General features: G+C 48.5%; 1 protein-coding gene and 1 long non-coding RNA gene across 3 annotated transcripts in view; both read left to right on the top strand.

The window, feature by feature from the left end:
• LOC131401760 (uncharacterized) overlaps positions 1-22361 on the top strand; it is a 79817-nt gene that overhangs the window by 9730 nt on the left and 47726 nt on the right. The gene's annotated exons all lie outside the window — the stretch shown is intronic.
• Positions 15967-18337, top strand: LOC131401758 (ral guanine nucleotide dissociation stimulator-like). The gene is made up of 5 exons (XM_058536930.1): positions 15967-16049; positions 16468-16542; positions 17137-17169; positions 17491-17612; positions 18266-18337. Exons 1-5 carry the CDS (start codon positions 16011-16013, stop codon positions 18324-18326), a joined length of 330 nt encoding a protein of 109 aa, XP_058392913.1. The 5' UTR covers positions 15967-16010; the 3' UTR covers positions 18327-18337.

Here is a 22361-nt window from a genome sequence, read left to right as displayed (position 1 = left end):
AAATCACTAATTCTTTCATCCATAATATCAGCTCTATTTTTTAAGGATTCTAGATTCTTTTTTATCTTTTTAATTATGTTATTCATATCCAGAATTTCTGCTTGTTTTTTTTTTTAATAGTTTCAGTATCTTTGATGAAGTATTCCTTTTCCTCATTAATTTTATTCTTGAGTTCATCAAACTGTCTGAACACTCTTGTAATTTGGTGAGTTTCTTTATGATAGTTATTTTGAACTCTGTCATTTAGATTGTAAATTTCTGTGACTTCAAGTTTCGTTTCTGGAGATTTGTCATTTCTTTCTGCTCTGAATTGTTACTGTAGTTTCTTATGCTGTTTGATGAACTAAACTCTTGTCTGTGTATTTGTGGTAGTATCAGGTCGCAGATTCCACCTGCTACCGCTATGGGGAAAGCATGAGCTGTGTTTCTGATCCCACCCCAAATGCTGGAAGTTGCGTGGGTACAGTGGGTGTTCCACTCGCTGGGAAAGCATTCCCACTGGGCTCAGAGCTGCCACCACATGGAGGCACGTACACAGTTGTGAGACCACAACACTACTATGGGTATTTGTGCCACCTGCGAAAGCAGATATGTGCACGTATATCTGCTGCTGCTTTTTCTTATGCTCATGCCAGCCTCTGTACTTGGTGGGTGGGGCTTCTTCATGGGTTCTGAGCATTGTCCAATCCTTGGGACTGCAGTGGCATGGTGGGCTTTCCATCCATCCAGGAAAGTGTTCATGTGCAGCTCCAAGGCTGCCACCAACCCCTCCCAGAGTTGCACCAAGGCGCATTCCTACTTTTGGGGATGCAGCTTTACTATTGGCTCTCACACCAACATGGGAAGTGTTCGGGCGTGTGCACAGTGCTGCCAGGGAATGGTTGGGGATAGGAATGAATTCATAGTACATGCAATGACAAGCATAAATATCAAAATAATTATGCTGAGTGAAAGAAGCCAGTAAAAAATGAGTACATAGTATATGATCCCATTTATAAACATTTTTGTAAAATGCAGGAAAATCTATAGGGACATATACCAGATCACTCGTCTCTGGGAATGAGAATGTGTTTGCAAACGGCAGGGAATGAGGAATTAAAATGTGCATGAGGAAATTTGGGGAAGATAGTGTTCCTTTTCTTCATTGTGGTGATGGTTCAATAAGTTATAATCAAAATGTATCAAATTGTTCACTTTAAATATATGCAGTTTTCTGTATATCGTGAATACCTCAATTAAGCTAGAACATGTAGGGGAAAGAGAGAGAGAGAGAGCCGAACGAGGGAAAAGGAAAGGAAAAGAAGGACTGAGGGTGAAAATTAAGTGGAAAAAAGGAAGAGGGAGACACAGGAGGCATCGGGTCTCTGTGGCTTTGGCATCTCCTTCCCCTGGAGTCTCCCATACTGGGCAGCTGACTGGACCATTCTGATGAGCTCTCCTCATCTCACAAGTCACTGTCTGCTGACGGAGGAAGGAGAGCAACTATGAGGTCCAGTGACGACGCCTGGGCTATTACCTGCCTCATGGTGACCTACGGAAGCTGTGATGACTAGATATGACTAGATCTGAGGTCCCTTTTGCCCAGCTGGAGTCCACAGGAGCTTGACTGGAACAGAATGAAACCACATTGGACGGATGCAGGTTCTGAGCCTGTCTAGAATTGGCCCCTGATTGGCTCACAGGGGACTAAGCTGAAAGGTTTCACCTTCCTTAAGTCCTGAAAGTGACTGCAACTTCTGTCCTGTGGTGTCACACCAGTTCATCCCTCGGGGATACCAGAATTGGTGAAACCAGCACAGATGTTGCCATCATGTAATATCGAATCCCCACTTCAGCGCAAGGTTTCCCTTCTAAGGAAAATTTGGAACCTCCCTCCCCTTCACTCTGTGCAGCCATCACACCCCTCTTGGTTCCTCCATATTCCTCCCCCACTGAAGCCCTGGCAGTCTCAGGTTCCCCTTTTCTGCTTCATTCTCTGAAGCTCAGATTCACCAGGACTTCCAGGTCAATCTCCCTTGATGGCTCCTCTCCCCACTCATGCGTCCTCTGTGACGGGAAACAGGCCAAGATGGGAGGAGGAGTGGGTGAGACATGATTCTGCAGTCCCCTTGGGCCTTGGGACCTGAAATGACTAGGTGTCTGGGAAGCCTGAATCCCAGAGAAACACCCAGGCTCTGGGAAGAGTGTGTCTGCTCTGGATGTAAAAGTGAATAATACTCGGCGGGAGAAATCTGAGGGAAAAGAAAGAGTCTTTTTTCATCTTTCTCTGTACAGAGTCCAATTAGCCTCACAGCAGAGGCTCCCCAACAAGCAGCCCAGAGCATCCCAGGCATGAGGCAGGCTGCGCTGTTCTGCCGTGGGTCTGTGAGAACAGATTACATTATCTGTACACTCTGTGCAGACGACCACAGCTGAAGATACCCAACGGCTGATAATTAAAGTCACAGTCATGGCACTCTCGCAGACTTTTTGTGTTTGAGCTTCACATTCTCAATCTGAAGCAGTGATTCTCCAAGAATGCACACTATGAAGATTCTAATGATTAATAATATTAATATATTATTATTGCACACTGCATACATTATACATTATATAGTGTACATTATAATTATAAATTAATGTATAATCATTATACATTAATATATTATTATATATTAATTATTATAATATCATTATCAGTAATGATAATAGTTATCATTATTGACAAATTTCTTCTAAACAACATGACTGGAAAGCTCTGCGTGTATGATCTCAGTTACAGTCACAATTTTAGGGATTTATTCCCATTTTAAGCTAAAGATGTGGAGGCTCAGAAATATTAAATAACTTGACAAAGAAGGAAAAAAATTACTACAAAGCTAAATTAAACACCTATTCAAACTATGTGTGAAAGAAAAAAAGACGTTATCTGACCTACAAACAGACTCAAATTTGACCTCACACAGGCCCACAGTGAAAGAAGCGGTAAAGAATGTACATCAGGAAGAAGAAATGTGAACCCAGGAAAACATAACAGGAGTCACAAGGAAAGGAAAAAACATCTGTCTAATTTAGTATTAGTTTTAAAGCAAGACATTAAAAACACATTCGAACCAAAATTCCAGATGATTACCACATGGAAGAATAGAGGAGAGAAGATTTAGCTAAAAAATAACTCATTTTTTAGGGAAGATATAAATACTAAGATACTCTATTATTGTTTAACGCATTGCTCTCAGAAACTGATAAATCTGTGGAACAAAAGTAAGTAATGATAAAGAGGATTTGAAGAGTGCAACATACTCGATCAGGCAAATAGACAAATCCCAACACACTGGCTTATTGTGAGACTTGTGATGCTGAAAACAGTCGTTCTCCTGACAACATGATACCACAATGGCATATCGATTTTCATGAATCAAATTTTCAACACATATAAATCTAAAAAAAGGGACAACCCAGAAGTTCATGATATGCAACTGTGATTCAACATGCAACAAATACCAGAAAAATAGAGACCCAGAAGTAGGTGTCTTTTTTGAGAAGACAGATATAACAGCTCTTTAGTGCTATATTACGTTGGAATCTATTGCAATATTACACAAAAAGGACAATCCATTTGGACTACGTGTGTTTTTTCTGTGAATGTGAGGGCAAAACTCTAAAGAATCCCCTGACTGTGAAAACTCCTGGTCTTAAAATACAAATAGATAAAACTCAGTAAAGGAAAATGAGAGAACAAAATGAGAAAGAAATATCTCCTTTCTCTTCTCACCGGAAACCCAATCTCTAACCTCAGAAGGATCACTGTCTGTATCTTCTCTGTCATACAAAGGAGTCCAAGAAAAGAAAATTATTGGTATATATTAAAGTTTCAAGAGGTCAAAGAAAGAAATCATCGGGACCCCTGCAGAGGCATTAATGTAGTGTGAGCTCCATGTTATCTGCGCCGTCTTCTGTTTTCTTCAACGTGTTTGTCGGGATGTCCTTCTTGGCCCCTCACTCTCCCTGCCTAGCTAGCAAGTCTGTCTGCATCAGTGCTACCGACAGTCTGTCTCTTGTCGTCTTCACTTTCCCTTCCTGTTTCCTGATATCTTCCTCAGTCACCAGAAGACGTTTGCAAAGGAGCTGTGGGATGTACAGACAAGCTCCTGGGATCATCTCTGCTGAATCTGAAGACCAGGAAGGGGTGGGCAAGGGGAATGGAGTTCAGAACACCTGCGAGCTCACCTGGCAGGGATACACCTGTGCAACTAGGTGCAAGATTCAGCAGGGCTTTGGCAAGGTGCAAAGCACTTAACACTTCTCCTGCACTCTGCAGGCCTGGAGACCTTGGAGTCTCTTCTGCCAGCAGAGTTGTTGGGGCTGCTCCAAGTTTTCTTACCTTTGATGGTATCTGACCTCATTGCCAGGATAGGATGTGATTCTAGTAACTGGTCTCTTGAATATGTAACTGGACATCCTCAAAGGGTTGGAGATGCTCAAACCAGGCTTTGGTTTAGATTGCTTTCCACAATCATATCACTTCCTCTGTGATGATTTGACCATCATACTTCTTCTCCTCTTACCCTATAAAAATAAATTTTGAAAGTGGATCAGAGTTATAAATGAAGCCTGCCTTCCCAGGACAATTATTTCAGATTCCCTGTACTTCTACCCTCCCTCTCTCCCTGTGGGGATTAATCTGACCTGTGTCCTGGGACATCATCAAAGAGATTTGGGTCAAGAAAAGAAACCACGAGGTCAAAACTCAGGACTACGGCAGGTCATTTCTTCTCCCCCGTGTTGTTAGACACTTATGTGTATGACTTTATTCTCTTTTTGTCCTTTTCTCTCTCAACAACAAAATCCTTGGTGCTCCCTGTCATGACACACGATCCCCAGTCTTTTTCTAAATACCAAATCAAAATTGGGAATGTGGATCAGAGTGATAAATGAAGCCTGCCTTCCCAGGACAATTATGTCAGATGCCTTGTACTTCTACCTTCCCTCTCTCCCTGTGGGGATTAATCTGACCTGTGTCCTGGGACATCGTCAAAGAGATTTGGGTCAAGAACAGAAAGCTCGAGGTCAAAACTCAGGACTACGGCAGGTCATTTCTTCTCCCCCATGTTGTTAGACACTTATGAGTATGACTTTATTGTCTTTTTGTCCTTGTCACTCTCAACAACAAAATCCCTGGTGCTCCCTGTCAGGACCCACTTTCCCCAGTCATTCTCTAAATCCCAAATCATAGTATTCTTCTGTGCTATATGACTATTCATTTGATTAACCCATTGACAAGTTGGTGTTCATAGCTCCATTAGAGCTTAAATCAGTAGTGAAATTATCATCCACCCCTCTCCTAGTGACTCTTATTTGACAACTGTGAATATTAAATCTCAGTACAGCGAAACTATGTCTGAAAAAATTCAACTTAAAAATGGAGAATGTGCTGTAAGTGGGAAGTACACACTGGATTTATGAAATCCAGGAAAAAAATGTAAACTCTCTCATTATTAACTTTTGTATAGACTGCACCCACATTGATGATATCTTGGTTATAGTTGGTTAAAATATACTGTTAAAATTAGTTTCACTTGTTTGCTTTCATTTTTTAAAATGTGGCTACTAAGAAAAAAATTAAATTCTATAATATAGAGTGCTTAATGTTACTATTGGACAGTGCCGATGAAGCCATCAGTGAAAATAAATACCAGAGAAAGTGGTTAGGGAAATTTTTTTCCCTAGAAAAGGCATCTACACTGGCCCACACTGCAAGATGAAACAAAAACTGTCATACACACACACACACACACACACACACACACACACACACACTGACATAATGGAACAAACCTCTTCCTAGAGTCACCACTTCTCCCATGGCATGAGGTTGCACTCCTATTTAGTCTTAAGTGGACTAATCTCAAGAAAGAAGGCAGAAGTCAAGGTAATTTACCAGTTAGGAAGATCTAAAACCAGAGACTAAAGCTCAAGATATGTGGTGAATTTCCTGTCGTGGCTTCTGTTATTAATTCAATATGTTAGGGAGACTTTTCCAAGGAGGGTTGTTTTAAAACTCACTTTTTCTTTTCTATGTAAAAATAGACAGGCTATGTAAATTATAATTACTCTAGCCAATCAATGAAAAGGAGATGATAGAACACTACTGGATTAGAGATTCAGGGAACAGCTGACATTGGGTTAATTTGGCCTTAATTAGGCTGATTCTGATTTCATGACCGTCATATTGATTGTATTATGCTAGAACCTACAAAACTTCCCAGCCTCCCTACTATTTAACTACTAAGGCCCACCAAGCAGACAAGTCCTTGCTGACACATCCCATGCCTCCATCCCTTCTGACAACACCTGGAGGATTTTCCCCAAATCCCACTCTGTCCCTGCGCTCTTCTACCTGACCAAGGGCCAGGGAATCATTTTATCCAAGGTTCAGGCTCTGTGTGTGCCCAGCTCTGAGGATGGCACTTCTCCCTCCAGTGAAGACAAGGATCAGAGCGCAGACGCTGTGAGCTGCAGCAATTGGACAAAGACTGGGGTTTGCTGACAGAAAAGAACCTTTAGTGGGCACGGTTACCAGGGTCCAAGAAGCCCCAGTGATTCCTCCAGGGAATGTGATGCAGGACAAAGCAGGAATGTCTGCGTGTGGTTCGGCTTGGGAATGCTTGTAAGGTCACATAGGTGACATTGGTAATGCATTCGCCAATGTTGTTCACTCATTTATTCATCGTATGTCATGGAGTGCTTTCTACATACATCCAGGCAACAGTCTCACCCACTGGGGCTCACAGGCAGTGTCAGAATAATTTCTAATATATAGGCACAACACTGGCAATACGCTAGGTGTTCCAAGCATTTTTCAAACATTACCTCCTTTAATACTCTCCATAAACCTACAAAGTAGGTATGCTGATCATTATTGTCAACTGAGTGATGAAGAAACTGAGGCACCAATCAGGTAAATAACTCAGTCAATACAAATATCTAGTAAGGGATTGAGCTTGAATTTGGACATGAGGAGTTAGCTCCATACTCTGTGCTCTTAACCACGACATTTATTCTCTAAAGACTTCACATCATGAACAAATTTGAACAGTTATTCATTTTCTTGGTGCATTGATTAGCCACACTATTTTATTTGTATGAAAAATAGAATACCTGCATAGAAACTACTGCACATACACACTCAAATTACATCTACCAATGTCCCCAGTCCCTGAAAATTAATACAGAGAACATTTCAGAATGTTTCTTGCTCAGGTTGGGAGGACTCTGACGAAATCTCAGTGTTACTGTAAGAAGCTGAGGACAGGATGGGACTGGATCTCAGGGGAAAGGTGTCCTCAGGAGTCACCATTGAATGACAACATTGATGGGAGTGTCTCAGCAGTGACTGAATTCAGGATCTGGTGGTGTTTTAACTTGGTGCTTATCTTCTGGCTGTGGGTTTATGGTGATGCAGCACAGGGAGAGTGTTCACTGTGTTCTTGGGGAAACCAGACCCATGAAAGAGAGGGAATGACGGTTCCCTTAAACAATGGACTCGTGGTGGGAAAAATTCGGCCTGGAAGAGACAGTCCTATGCCTGCTATAACCAGAAGGAATTGCCTCTGCATCAACCAAAGCAGACAGCCCTTCCCCGTGCACTCATTTTATCTCAATGGGAGGAAGGAGGAGGTAATCATATAATGCTCTTCTGGATGTAAGATCTGTGATAGTAGCGACTGTGCTAGGAGGTTCTGAAAGGCCTCTCTGAGGCATTTCAGACCTTTGCTGTGACCAGAATGACAAGTGTAAGCACCCCTGTGTATGTCTGGGAACAGTTAGTGTGTCAAGGAGAAGGCTCCCTGATGCAGAGACTCACAGGAAGAAGCGAGATTGACTAGGGAAGGTCAGAAATGTGGCCAGTGTGGCTGGAGTGAGCCTGAGAAGAGAGAGTGAGAGGAGAGAGGAGGGTGATCAGGCTGGATGCTGGGACATGGTAGACTGTTACTTTCTGTTCCTCTGTGACAACATTACTCCAAAACCTACCACCTATACAGTACAAATATATAACATCTCATAATTTCTGTGAGCCAAGCATCTGGCATGAGTTAGCTGGGTCCCTGTGCCTCAAAGTCTCTCTGAAGCAGGGTTGTGGTCTCAACAGGGCTCAAATGGGGGAGGATTCCCACCCAAGATCACTCACATGGGTTTTGTCAGGATCCATTTGGACTGAAAGTCTGAGTTCCTGTCTGTCTGTTGGCTGGACACTCCCTCATTTCTCTCTTATGGAGCCTATACATAGTGCAACTGAAAACATCAGCACTTGCATTCCCAGTTCTGGTGATTTGATACAGAGCGAGAGTGAGAGAGAGAGAGTGAGCGAGAGAGAGAGAGAGAGAGGGAAACAGAAGGAGGGAGGTAAGTAGGGAACCCAAGTAAGCCAGTAAGCAGGAAGTGACAGACGTTTTGTAATTTAAACTTGGAAGTGACACCCCATCACCTTGGCTGTGTTCTGTTGTTCAGAAGCCAGATACTGACCACTTAGTGATGACAAAAGGATGTGCACTTCAGGAGGCAGGGAGCATTGGGGCCATTGTGGAGGCTGCCCATCACATATGCCAACGTGAGGCACTTGGGACTGATTCTGAGTAAAACAGGTGACCGTGGAAGGGTTAATGACAGTGGATCACAATGTCTGAATTTCCTCTAATTTCAACTCCTACAGGATGCAGACCTGAAAATGAGGCCCAGAGGGGCAGTCACTTTCTCAAGATCACACATCTGGAACCCAGAGAAGTTCTGACTGGTAGTCTATGTGATGTCCTACTCCTTCTTGTACTTCCTCCATCTCTAAGTGTGTACATTAGACACTTGTGACACCAGCCCAAAGGTGTTGTACGTATTATCACATGTACCCTGACAAGGTCCCTAGGAAGCTGTTTTTAGCCCAATCCTCATTGTGCAGTTTGGGAGACTGGGGAGATCTTGAGAGGCACAGCATCTTTTCCAGGACACAGAACTGGTAGGAGAAAAGAGGTCTGACTTCAGCTCTGTCTCCTCAAAGCTGTGCCCCTGAATCCACTCCCAAGGAGCTGTGGGGAGGGTGGTGATGGGTATTTGTGTACGGTGATGGAGATGACACGAGCAAGGAGGGAGAGCAGCCAACAGCCTAGCGGGGGCTTTGGGTGGGTCTGATTGAATGAAGGGGTCAAGTATTGGAACATTGAAGAAGTGACCTCACTTCCTTGGTGACAGCCCCCAACAGAACTTAGAACTCTGGTTACCAGGCACCCACATTGTAATCACAGCCTCCTGTCCAGTCATTTGAGTGGAGACACTCGACAGAGCAGGATGTTCTCATGTTGTCCCGTGACTTTCCGAGGCTCTGGCCCCCGGAAAGCCCAGAATGAGAGCATGTTAAGTCGCTTTCGACATTGGCTCAGCCCTCACCTCGAATGTCTATGGCCTTTTGGCAGGAGGAACCATCAGGTATCAGTGTGGGCCAGGGCAGGCCACTCTAGGTCAGGCCAGAACTGTGATCCCAAAAGGACAGCCCCACACCCCTTGACACTCGTGTGTGTGTGTGTGTGTGTGTGTGTGTGTGTGTGTGAGGTGGAGTTAGGGAAGCTGGGGATGAGGAGGACCCAGCCTGGGCAGGAGCAGGAAGCTAGATGGTGGGAGTCGAGCAGTGTGTTATGTTCATGCTCAAGATCTTGGTTGCAGGAGAGGAAGGTGAGTGCTGGGGACCAAGATCCTCTATCTGCATGTGAATCCCGGGCCCTCAAAGTGTCCTCGCATTCCTTCCCTGATGAAGTCTATGCAGATTCCCCTCTGTGCCTGATCTGTGGGGGTGTTTCCCCCTGTGGCAAAGTCCAGGCAGGCCCCTGATCCCTCCTGGCCTGACTGCTGGGCACTGTCACTGCAGAGCTGCACCCAAGAGATGGTAGAGGAGCTGGTGGATGGTTTCCAGTTCACCCTCTCCCTGGAGAGAACACAAGTGCACCAGTCCATCCATGACCAGGGCTGCTCTGAGGTGAGTGTGGGTGCAGAGGGGTCTTCACACGCAGGACTCTTAGATGACAAAGGCAGTACTAGAATGCAGGCTCAAATCTGAGAACCCCCTGGAGTCCCCACATCCAGAATTTTCTCACTAGAGTACCCCACAGTCCCACTCGCAAAGGAATCTGGACCTCCACTCCTCCCCATCAGCTACACGGGAGGGTAGAAAGTCACCTCAGTCCTCCTGGTGGTTCACTGTGATATCACTTACTGTATGTGCCCCCTCCTCACACCCAGTGTGAGGATGAGTTCACTGTGAATTTAAATGAGGCCTTCAGGATGCGTGCCCTCCAGGCAGGCATGATGGAGAAGCTGACAGAGTCCATGGCACCAGCTTTCCTGAGTAGGAACACGTCCAGCTTCACCACCTTCATGGTCAACTACTCGGCCTTAGACACATTCTACCGGGTTCTGGACCAGCTGTTTACTAGGTGAGTAGCCATTCCCTCCTCAGCACAGTGGTGACTCTGCCCACTGCCAGCTGTGTACATTCGGCAAATCCCCACATCTCTCTGAACCTCAGTTTACTCTTCTGAAAAGTCGGGGGGGAGGATAAATTTCATGGTGATCTTGTAGGGACTAATGGGATCAGAAATGGCAGGTGCTTACCTGGTGCCTGGATCTGCAGAGAGCGCTGTGGACGTGCTGTGGTTGTCCATGGTGTTTATTTTTCTCTTCACTGTGAAAAGTAGTCTGCCTCACTGATCTCTAGGATGTGGCCTTTCTGAGTGTGGAAAAACACATAGAAATCACCCTGTCATGGAGTTGAGCTTCCATCCAGCTGGTCCTGATCCTTTTCCTTGGGGTAGCCAATTAAGGATTTCTGGGGCAGCAGAGAGGCCCTAGGCCCACTCAAATGTCTGGGATGGTCTGGCTGGACTTCATTCATTCAAGTGTGTAGATTAAATACCTACTACATGCAGGACTTTTGAGGACACTTAGTAAAGTCAGTGAATGAAGTAGACACAATCGCTGTGCCTCAGTTGTCGTCTGAGAGTCAGACAGTGACATTAGACATCTTTTGCAGGTCCTGTCTTCCATGGTACATCCCAAGTGATGCCCTGATAGCCTCCTTTATAGCTTGAGGCATCTTCCCTTATTCCAGCCAGTAGGGCAGAGCACAGGACCATCTAAAAAAGTGAGTGGTCTTTGGGTCCAGAAGAAGGGCTTCCTGTCTCTACTGAACAAGCTGTGGAGGGAGAGATGGGGGCTGTGGCTGGGGCGCGCCTGTCAGAACCTTGCATCTCACACATCTTTTGATTCCCAAGGGAAGGCTGAGGTCTGGTGGCTTCCACTCCAGGAAGACAGGAGTCAAAGAATTATGGATGGGTGCCAGGACCCCTGGGAAACAGAGGGGTGGCTAGGCTGAGTTGTCTCCAAGAGACCCATTCCCATCACAGACCCATCTTAATCTGTCTCCTTTTTCCCATATCTACCTCTTGTGACCACCACCTCCAGGCCCAAGACAGGAGCAACCCGCTCAAAAACCGGCCTCTGCTCAATCCAGTTGCACAAGTACATGGAGGGTTAGGCTGGGCTGTGTCCCGGCCCTTCAGGAGAAGAGTGTCAGCAGGAAGAGAGTCACGACAGGCTCTGTGTTCAACGTGCTGGATGAGCAGGGGCTCATCGCCGGGATGAGAAGGGGCAGGCATCTGTGCCTTGCATGAGAAGTGTGGAGGGAAAGGCTAGGCCTCTGAATCTGTTGCCCAATTGCCTCCCCCAGTGTCATCTCTTCTCTGGTGGGAACCTGCCTGGACCCAGGGCAGGATTTCTGGGAACCCCTGCACTTTCCCTGCTTCAGGATGAAGCTGACATCTCTGCATCTCAGCTTGCCTGGCTCGGAGCTGGGGGGCCACGCCTACTTTTCTCCAGGTCCAGCTGGAGCATCCAATGCCCATTGAGGCAGATCTGGAAGGTGAGAAGACTGCAGTCTGGGAAGATGATCTGCAGGATCTTCAAAGTCTAGTTTCCCTTAAAGGCAGTGGGGTCTTTCCTGGCTGTGACAGGGACCGGGGAAGTCAGCTACTTGAGTTACACTGTTTCTGTCTCCTGCTGCAGTACCATCTCCAGAGCTCCCTCCGGCTCCAGAGCCAGAGCAAGGTCTAGCTCCATGGCTAGATCCAGCTCCAGTTCTAGTTCCACCACCTGTGCTACAGCGGGAGCCAGTGTCACCTCCATCAGTCCCTCCAGGGACAGAGCCACCACCAACATCAGCTCCAGCCCCAGTGCCAGCTCCTGAGCTGGAGCCAGCTGGACCATTGGCTCCAGGGAGAATCATCACTCCACCTGGAGAGATAACAGCAGAGCCAGATCCAGCCCCAGAGCCCACCTGCCCCTGGGATGTGACCAGATAGAACCTGTTGAGGGAGGAGAGGCCTGACTTCTTGGAGTTACCTCCCCGGCTGGTGGCAGAGCAGTTGACACTGATGGATGTGGTGAGCAGCGGGGCTCTCAGGGCAGGTGGGTTCGGCCTTCGCTGTGCCATGAGCTGCCCCACACTTGACATTTCCTGATCCAGAATCCCATGATCTCGGTCCAGTTTCCCTGCTTACCCTCATGTGACCTGAGCAGACTTCTTAACTCCCAAGCTTTTGCTGTCCTCATGTGGACAGTAGAGATGGACACTGAGAGCAGCTGCCATGCAGAGTGGCTGTGCAGCTGGACGAGGTGAAACAGAGAGGACGTTGGGCAGAGTCTGCGCTTTGGTGGGGGAGGGGAGCACACTGAAGTGCTGTATCGTCCTGGGTAGTTCACTCATTTGCCCAGGAGGCCTCAACAGCCTCAGCACTAATTAGGCACCTCATGTGTACATGACTACAAGGCAGAAAAACAAAGCCTGTGGTTGTTGCTGCCTTGGAGAAATGTGTACCTGAAAGAGAAGAAAGACCCTAGGATGGTCAGTATGGGTGGGAGATGCCCCTAGAGACGGTCAAGCAGGAGCCGAGTTCTGATGCTTGTTGGAAGTGAGACTGGGCAGCGAGCAAATGCCACTTCCCTGCACCACATTATCGTGTCCTGGGTCATCCTGTGCTGGGTGCCCTCAGGGGACACAGGTAACACGCAGGGACTCCCACAAGCCTCAGGCCGCATTATCAGCTTCCTGAGCTCCAGCTCTGACCTCTGACCCGGCCTGGGACTGTGGGAGCTGGACACTGAGCTGGGTTGTGGCAGGGCTGGGTGACACTCCCTGTCCTGCCCAGGATCTCTTCAAGAAAGTGATGTCCCACGACTTCCTGGGCTCCATCTGGTGCCAGTGTGACAACAGGGGTAATGAGCACCTGGCACCCACCATCCTTGCCAACATGACCCACTTTAACAGAATGGTCGAATGTGTCATCACCACCTGCATTGGGGACCCGAGCATGACGGTCCAGGACAGGGCCAGGGTGGTGGAGCTCTGAACCCAGATGGCCAGGGTAAGATGTGGGAGGCCCTGAGAGCCCCTCTCTGGAGTCAGGGGAACTGCCCCTTCTCCTTTCTCAGCTCTCATGTTTGAAGTCTGTGGTCTGAGCCTTTGCACAATACTTAGGCCCCTCCTGCCAGTGCTTCGATGACCTGACTCCTGGTCCCAGTGGTGGGAATCTCACCCCTTCCTGGGCTCCTTCCTTGGCTTGAGCCAAAATCCTCCTCTTGGAAGTATTCCTCATCAGGTTCCAGCTGTGCCTTTCCCGGGTTCCCTGAGCCGCTGTCTCATCCAGGACAGGAGATGTCAATGAGGCGACAGAAACCAGAGGAAGCAGTGCTCCAGCTCCCCCTCACAGCTCATTCTCTTCCCTTCCCCAGGAATGCCAAGGCTTGAGGAAACTTTCCTCACTCCATGTGATCCTCTGGGCTCTGCAGGGCCCCTCCATTCAGCCTTTAAAAGAGACATGGAGATGGGTGTCCAGGTGGGTAGGCCTCTCTCCATGCTAGGACCACCTGGGTGGACCAGACGCCACACAGGGCTGGCATTGCTCTTCAGTCAGTTGGGACCTCCTGGAAGACAGCAAACCCTGGCGATAGGGTCTAACCTGGTTGGAAGGCTTGGAGTCTTTCTGAAAACTTAGGCCAGTGGTTCTGCTTCAGGAATCAGTTTCCCTAAGTGACAGATCCTGGCTTGAGCCAAATTGAAGATTTTCAAGTGTTTTCAGCAACAAAATTCTCTGTCCACATGAAATTAAGACTGTTTAAAACACATCTGCTGAGAAGATAAGAGAATGGAGGCCCCAGGTGACAATAGGAGAGCCCCTTCCCCAGTGCCAGACACCTCAGGGCTCAGAGGACACAGTCAAAACGCTCATCCAGGCTGTCTGGATCTTCTGGGTTTTCAAACAAAAGGGATTTTCCCTCAAACAACTCCATAGTGTTTCTTTCCTTTTTTCCCTCCTCAGGAAGAACTGGACAAAACTTAAACGGTTGATGAAAACAAGCCAGCGGGAGAGCAGGAAGTGGCTCAAGGAGGTGAGTGGAGGCTGGAGATCTGGAAGGAGGGGAGGTGAGGTGGGGAGGGACTAGCCAGGATGTGCTTTGGGAAGTTTTTCACTTAAAGTTCAATGAGAAATAACGGTCTGTCTTGTCCAGCTTGACAGGAAGCTGGGGTTGTGAGCTGCAGGGGCTGGTGGGGACTGTTTGGGGCAGGAGGTGTTGGGAACGGGATACAGTGGTGTCGCCTGGACTTTTCCAGGAGGTGAAGAGCTGGCAGAATGAACAGGTCTCTGGCTTCCATGTGGACCTATCAGCTGGCCCTCTTCCTCCAGGCTGGTGGGTGGATGGAGTGGGTGGGGGTTCCTTTCTTCCTAAAGCAGCCCAGCCTGTCCTCAGGAAGCCAGGCCCCTGCTGCTCCTTCTGTCTTCACTGCACCTTGCAGGGGAGGGCACTCTGCCTGCTCCAGGGATGGGCACTGTGAGGTCACACAGGCCTTGTGAACACAGGGGCTGCCAAGCCTTGGGCCAAATGGTGGATCTGGGACAGAACTGTGTGCTCTCTGGGAGTGTGCGATCTAACCCTATAGTGGTCACTGCTGACAAATCAGTGAGTCTCGCCCGGTGCCTTGTTGACAAAGATACACCCCAGATGGCAATGAGAATTATCGGGGAACCTACAGATACTTAATGGACCTTCCTGACAGGACATTAGACGTCTCCAAGTAAAAAAGGATTCAAATGTCACCATTACACAGCGCCATGGTCACCCCCTACACTGTCACTCAGATGTGGCACAAGGGGGTCCCCTTCCTGAGTGAATAAAGGAGGAGTTCTGTGCAGGGTTTATCCTGAGGGGATCCTAGGGAGCTGAGGCTTTGGCATGGCCTCAAGTGCAGCCTGGTGTCAGAGAATCCCAGGGGGCTGGAAAACACAGAATCCACTTGGATAGGACCCCGAGACACCTTGTGCCTCCCAATCCATGGCTCAGGCTGACTGAGGGCCTCAACACACCCCGAGAGTCCAGAGCACAGGACCTTGGTCAGAGGTGTGTCTGGAGGAGGAGTGAAGACCGAGGGCCAGGCCCTTTGGCTGAGAGGGGGGGTGGTCTCCTCTGTGCGCCCCTGAGCAAGTCACTGCACCTCTGTGGGCCTCGGTCTCCTCATCTGGGATATGGAGGGAGATGATCTGTGGTGCAGGCCTCACAGTGGTGATGAGGTACAAGGGAGAGAGCAATTTGCAGGAGCTTTGTGCTCCTCGTCCTCGAGGGGGGAGTGGAGAGTACTGGTGACAGTCAGATGACACTGAGTCCTCAGGCGACCCTGGGAGGCATGGGAATCCTCCTCACATTTTCCTGATGAGGAGAGAGGCTTAGGGGCCTGGGCAGGCCTGAGGGCACAGAGGAGGGAGTGTTGGAGATGGGAGTGATCTAGAATCAGAGCACTCTGGAATGGGAACAGCCATAGACACCAGATGTCCTGGGTCTAGGATCAGGCGCCTGGGAGACACGGGGAAGGGAGCATGGTCTCCCTGAGCCTGTCCTTGACCCTGCAGGAGGTGACCTCTGTGTGGGCCACCCTAGAGATGGATCCCCAGGGAGCCCAGGAGAGGCCGCAACAGCAGGTGAGGGGGCCTGAGGGGGAGGGTGTCAGAGGAGGGGGTCTCTCTCCTCATGGCTTGAGGCCTCCCTAAGAGAGGGCTCCCTCCTCCTCCAGCCAAGATCCTGGAGCCCCAGAGCCTCAAATGCCTGCCCTGGAAGTGACCAGGATGAGGCCTGAGAGGGCTGGGCCCAAGATGAATTAGAGTGGAGAGGGGCAGGGAGCACATACCCTAGGATTTGCCAAGAGCAGCCCGTAGGAGGTGACTGGGGAAGTTGTGTGCTCCTGGAGGGGCAACTGAGGGGAGGCTGCTGAGGATCCTAGGCTGCTCTCTGTGGGAGACTGTGTTGGGCAGGAGGCTGGGGTGAAGGGATTTGGGGGAGGGTCCATGGGGGCACCTGAGAGGTGGGACTCATCTCACCACTCCCACCCTGATTTCACAGGGTGTCATCCCCTTCCTGGGCACGTTCCTCTATCACCTGAAGCTGCTGGACATTGGGATGGAGGATGATCTGGAAGTGAGTGAGCCTGGAGGTGGGGCCAGGGAACAGGATCCTGAGGTTTGGGAGGCGAGAGCCCTGCACTGGGCCCTGAGCTCTCAGTACCTGGCAAACCTTCTCTCATGAGAGCCCCATGGCCACCCCTGGGAGCTGGGGAGTCAGGCCCATCTTAGCAATGCATGAATAGACGCTCTGCGTAAGCCCCCCACTAGGCTCCTTGGGCTGGTGAAGCTCAGAGCTGCCTGCCTGCAGAGCTGCAGGAGGCTGTGTCTGAGCTGCACTCAGCCTCCCCCTCAGACCCTGCCCCTGGGGGAGTGTCATCAGCCCCTGCAAGTGAGGAAGCACTTCTATGGTCCAGCTGTCCCTTCCTCCCTGAAGCCTCAGTCTTCCCATCTGTCATCAGAGAGGGTGCGCTACATAAGGTCTCTGGCCTCAGCTCCCCTGTCCCTCCTGCTCTGGAGCCCAGAGCCTGGCCCAGTGTCAAGTTCTCTTTGTGGAAGGTCTGCCCTCTGTTGGGCCCTGACATTCCTGCAGCCTGAGAAGGGGTGGGATGGGGGTTAGTTATGGGCTTAGGGCGCTGTTTCTGATGGACATTGGCTGTCTCCCTTCCAGGGAAAACAGTCCAACTTCCAGAAATGGTGTGAGGTGAGCAGCTGTGGGAGGGTGGGGAAGTGGAAATCACAGACCTCCCCTAGCAAGACATTCTCTGGCCTCATCCCTTGGGTCAGATCCACAAAGCTGGGAATCCCATCACGTTGGTGGGTGCGGGGGGGCCTGGCATCAAGGACACCTTCCTGGATGAGGAACTAATTCAAGCTAACTGTGAGGACAGGCAAGTCCTGAATGGAGTGGGAAGGAAGGAAGGTTCCCGAGTGAGCACAGACCCCAGACCAGATCCTCACTCCGCACAAATCCCTAGCAGGGTTCCCCACCCAAGCCCTGTCTGCATCCTGTCCTTCCTCTCAGAAATTCAAAGTCATCAGGAGGATCCAGCTGCTCCAGCAGGCTGCAAATGCGTATGACCTGGAGCCCGAAGAGCGATTTGGGGCCTGGTTCCAGGCCCTGGAGCCCATCAGTGTCCATGAGAGGTGAGGGGGACAGGAGTTGGGTGAGGGCAGGGCAGACTCTCTGTGATGGCCAGCTCCACAGCCTGTGGCCTGGTTCGCTAATCAGCCTCAGAACTCGTAGCGTGGTGACCCATGGGTCACTGGGACTCAGCTGCTGGCAGGCTCTGGGAGGGGCACCAGAGGTGTGGCTCCTAGTAGCTCACAGGTCCACTCTGTCCTGTAGCTACTGGGTCTCCCGGTAGCTCACAGGTCCACTCTGTCCTGTAGCTACTGGGTCTCCTGGCAGCTGGAGCCCGCACACCAGATGGCGAGCAAAATGCGGCTCTTCAAGAGAAAGAGGAACCGGACATCCTCCAGTTTAGGGCCGAGTGAGTGTTGGGACCAGCAGCAACTCAATCCAGGGGCTCAGTACAGCTTCAGGCTAAGCATGGGCCTGGATCCCAGCTCCACTGCTGACCAGGCCTGGGACTGGCCGCTCCCCTCTCCTCTCTGGGATTCAGTTGCATCCTCTGAAATGGCTGATGCTCAATGATGCCTCCTGCATCAGGTACAAACAGGGTGCTGTTGATGGACTCAGCACACAGCACAGGGTTTGGATCAGAGTGCAGCGGGGCAGGGAGGTGTGCCATGAATCTCAGGGAGGTACCCCAAAATAGTCTGTTTCTTCTCTTCAGCCGCCACGCATTTGGCGATGAGCCGTCACACTCTGGAGACCACAAGTGGAGCTCCTCCTGACCAGCAGGGACACTGGCGCCCTCGGGGTGTACCGGGGCATCTCTTCCCACCCTGAGTGAATGAGGACATCCTAAGATTTTCCCTTGTTTCCCCTAAAGCGCGAGAGTGAGGCGCCACCCCCCCCAACTCCCTGACATCTGCACCACAGCGACTGTTAACCGATTGGGGAGGAGTGATATTATTTCTTTACTAGTAAATGGTAGATTTGACATTTACGTTATATCCTGTTTCTGTCACAGCCTGGGTGTTGTGGTGTGGTTCTTTCACTTCTTATGCTCATGTAAATGAGACACAGAATCTCACTTTCCTCCTTGAATTAAGAACTTGTGTATGGTCACAGCTTATTGCATGTGGCAGAAGGGAGGAGGGCCAGCCTCCTCCCTGGCTACTGAATGAAACCCTCAAGCCCCCCTTCCACAGAGGACAGGTGCATTTCTGTGTGGTTCACCTGGGCCAGGAGCAGAGACAACCCCTCAGATCTCCCTGGATGTAGAGGTTGGAGGGACTTTCCCAGGCAGAGCAATAACCACTCAAATGTGGGTGTCTTTCAAATAGCACCTACCAGGACCATGTCCTTCCCCAGGTCAGTGGCTGTCTTTCTACAGCTTTCCAGGGAGAAGGAATGTTTTTTGCTTCTCTTGTTGAGGTTTCTTTGATCAGATACTGGAACTTGCCATTTTCTAACCAGTCTCTGGAATTGCATCAACACTAAATGAGAAAAAAAATGTAAAAAGATAAAAGTTTGCATGTGTAAAGGACAAGGACAGAGGAAGACCATGTGCAGACGGACTAAGGGCCCACAGGACATCCCCATCAGGCCGCCTCTAGGGCTCCCTGTTCACTCTTCGCCTAGATTGGAATCCTCCTGGGATCATGGCCCATGCCCTTGGAAGTCCTTTTCCCGCTTGTTTCATATCCAGAGCGAAAGATTCATGATGCATCTTTTAAAACTACAACAGGACTTTGTTCCATAAACCTAACTGCTCCCAGTGAACTAGCATTTCCAACATCCCTGCACTTCCTTGTATGATTCTTTTTGGGTAGAAATTCCCTAGATGGCCCCCAGCCTCTCTGTCAGGTACATCATGGCCATTCCTCCCCGGCTGGGCCTGATGGATCAGGGGTAAGCTCTGGTTTACCAGGACAAGAGACCTTAATCCTGTCCACTGAATGACCCACACCATCCCTTGCTGCCCTGGGTGACATCTGGGCGCATGTGGTTCTGAGGTCCCTGGTCTCAGACAATCACTAGTTTACACAATCGTGTTGTTACTGACTTCTCCCAAAGGGGCAGCTGGGCTTGAGGTCGTAGAGCACGTAACCCCTGGGATGGCTGTGTTCTTTTCCCCAGTCTGTGCTGTGGTTATATGTATTTGTGTTACAGGGATGTGAAACTTTCTTGTTGGGAGTTTTGAAAGATGAGGCAGGAGAGGGGCAGGTATAGAAGTTGGTCCAGCAGGGGAATGCCACCAATCTTTGACACAACAGACACAACCTTAGAAATTAAAATGCTGAGATGCTCCCCAGGTGGGTGGTTAACAGACACTGCTCAGAGCTCATGCCGAGAACCCACTCAACGACCTGGAGCTAAAGGGTTAGCATCCGGCATTTTGAACATCACGCCCTGGAAACACCCTGTAAGACAAGGGCCATTGTCTTGAATTCCTTGGTACTTCTTCCCCCTCCTTTCTGAAGGCTGCAAGTGTCACCCAGGGAGGCCTTTTCAGCCAGAAGCAGAGTAGAAATCCTGGTTCCCACAGCCCAGGTCCTTCTTTTCAGGTCACTGCCATCCAGGAAAGAAAGAATTCACACATCGGTGTAGACAACACAAACACACACACTCATATCCCACCCAAATCCCAAGATGCATGAACTACTAAGAGATTAAAAGTGACTTCAGAAACAGATCAACCAATTACAAAAGAAAAGTTTCATTAAGATCCTGACTCAAATAAAATGTAAAACCAGGAAATAACCTTGACAAAACTGGGAGACTTTGGATACTGACTAGAGAGTTGATTATACGAATGACATTTTTAATTTTGTGTGTGATAACGTTATTGTGTTTGTGTTCCAAAAATCCCTCATCTGATAGAGAAACTGAAATATTTACAGTTGAAATGATGTGCTCTCAGCCATCTCCTCTGATTAATTCTTGGGGTCTTGGTGTGAGGATAATGAAAGCCAGATTGTATATGAGTTGACAATCTTTGAAGCAAGTAATAGGTACACAGAGATTGATTTTTCTCTAATCTGAGTTTTAGAGATTTTTGAAAACCTTCAGAACACAATTTTGATAAAAACAGTATACTTGGTGTTCACATTACAATGTTACAAATTAAAACATCACAAATATAAAGGAATGCTTCTCCTTCCTGACCTAAGGAAGCTCTCTCTCAGTCTGGCGTCTGTGAATGACCTGATGATGACACCAAATATTCACTTATCACATGTTTGTTGAGTAATTCCTATGTGCTCTGTGCTGTGTGCAAGGCAAACACATTTCCACGACTCTGGATCTAGTGTGGGAAGGGAGACAATGAGCCTGCTGCCAAGGTTCTCTAAGTGGAAAATAATGTCCCTGGGGGTATGCTCATTCTTGAGATTCCAAAATCAAAGCTACACAAGTTTGCCAGGTAACAGATAAGAGTTACTTAATTCACGATATAGAAATCACATATGTCTGAATTACCATGTGACAATGAAGAGAAAGATTGATGGATTTTATGTTATAATTAGATGCGAAATCATCGTGCTGGCCCCTGGCTGAGTGGTTAAGCTTGGCATGTTCTGCTTTGGTGGCCCAGGTTCAGTTACTAGGCATGGACTAACAATACTCATTAGCAACCATGCCGTGATGGTGACCCACACAAAAAGTAGAGGAAGAATGGCAACAAATGTTAGCTCATGGTGAATCTTTTTCTGCAAAAAAAAAAAATAATTAGATACAAAATCATAATAAAAATTTATGGAATCTGATTTAATATACATTCAAAGACAAATCTCATTCTAGTAGGTCTCATCACTTCATTGAGTGCAAGTTCTAGAAAAAACGTACGTAAGTTCAAAACACTAATTCTTCAGCTTCAATTGTCCTATCAATTTTCATATAGAAAGGAGAAAAATCATGGTAAATAAAAATTGAGTTTTACCATGAAAGGTCAAGATCATGATAGACGTTACAAAGAGATGCTGTGAGAGTCAAGCCTGTCTCATGGGGAATTTCTCAACGGCACCACGCTCCTTTTCTTCAGCACCGATGTTGCTTTCCTCACTGTGTTTTCAGGATGCCTTTCCTGGCTCCTTGCTCTCTCTGCCTCCCCGGCAATCTCGTCTGTGCTCCAAACCACAGTCAGTCTCTCCCATGCTATTCTTCTCTTTCTGTGTCTGTGTCCTGATATCTCTAGAAGTTGCCCATTGTCTGCAGAGGGGCTGTGAGCGACCCAGACCCATTCCTCGACTCATCTCTGACCAATATTGACAGTGGCCCGGGTGAGCTCAGGGCTGGTGTGCAGATGCCTCGGCCCAGGCATGGTCCAGGGATTCACATGGACCAGCCTGTGTGACTCTTTCGAAGGTATTTGCGACTCCAAAGAACTTAAGAGTTCTCTTTCACTGCTGCAGGCCTGGAGTCCCTGCAGTCTACTGTATCCACAGTCTTGCTGCGGTTTCTCCAAGGTCTCCTCCTACTGACTGCCCCTGACCTCACCGCCAGGATGGGAAGTTATTCCAGTAACTGGCCTCTGGAAGATGCAGCTGCTTAGGCTTCAGGGTGCATAGATCTTCAGTTTTCTGAATGGGTTTAGTTTCATGGTCATACTGTTTCCACTATGACGTCAGGGAATATTTTTGGAGCTTTCTCTTTCAAAACAAAATAAAATGTGAAATTTCAACAAAATGGAGGATGAAGACTACCATCCATGGAGAATCTTCTCAGCTCACGTGGATATTCCGCCCTCCTTCTCTCCCTGGAGACATGTGTCGCAAATCACACAGTGCATCACAATCATTGGAGGGTTTTTAAAACTCAGATTA

This window comes from Diceros bicornis (assembly GCF_020826845.1).
Source record: "Diceros bicornis minor isolate mBicDic1 chromosome 13 unlocalized genomic scaffold, mDicBic1.mat.cur SUPER_13_unloc_1, whole genome shotgun sequence".
Taxonomy (NCBI): domain Eukaryota; kingdom Metazoa; phylum Chordata; class Mammalia; order Perissodactyla; family Rhinocerotidae; genus Diceros; species Diceros bicornis.
This window is presented reverse-complemented; position numbering and strand designations above follow the sequence as displayed.

Bases quoted from the DNA above. Each gene is read 5' to 3' on its own strand.
- LOC131401758 (XM_058536930.1), top strand. From the start codon at position 16,011: ATGGATCCCCAGGGAGCCCAGGAGAGGCCGCAACAGCAG. The intron at 16,543-17,136 runs GTGAGTGAGCCT...TCTCCCTTCCAG, and splicing joins GGATGGAGGATGATCTGGAA to GGAAAACAGTCCAACTTCCA. The intron at 17,613-18,265 runs GTGAGGGGGACA...TCTTCTCTTCAG, and splicing joins CCCATCAGTGTCCATGAGAG to CCGCCACGCATTTGGCGATG.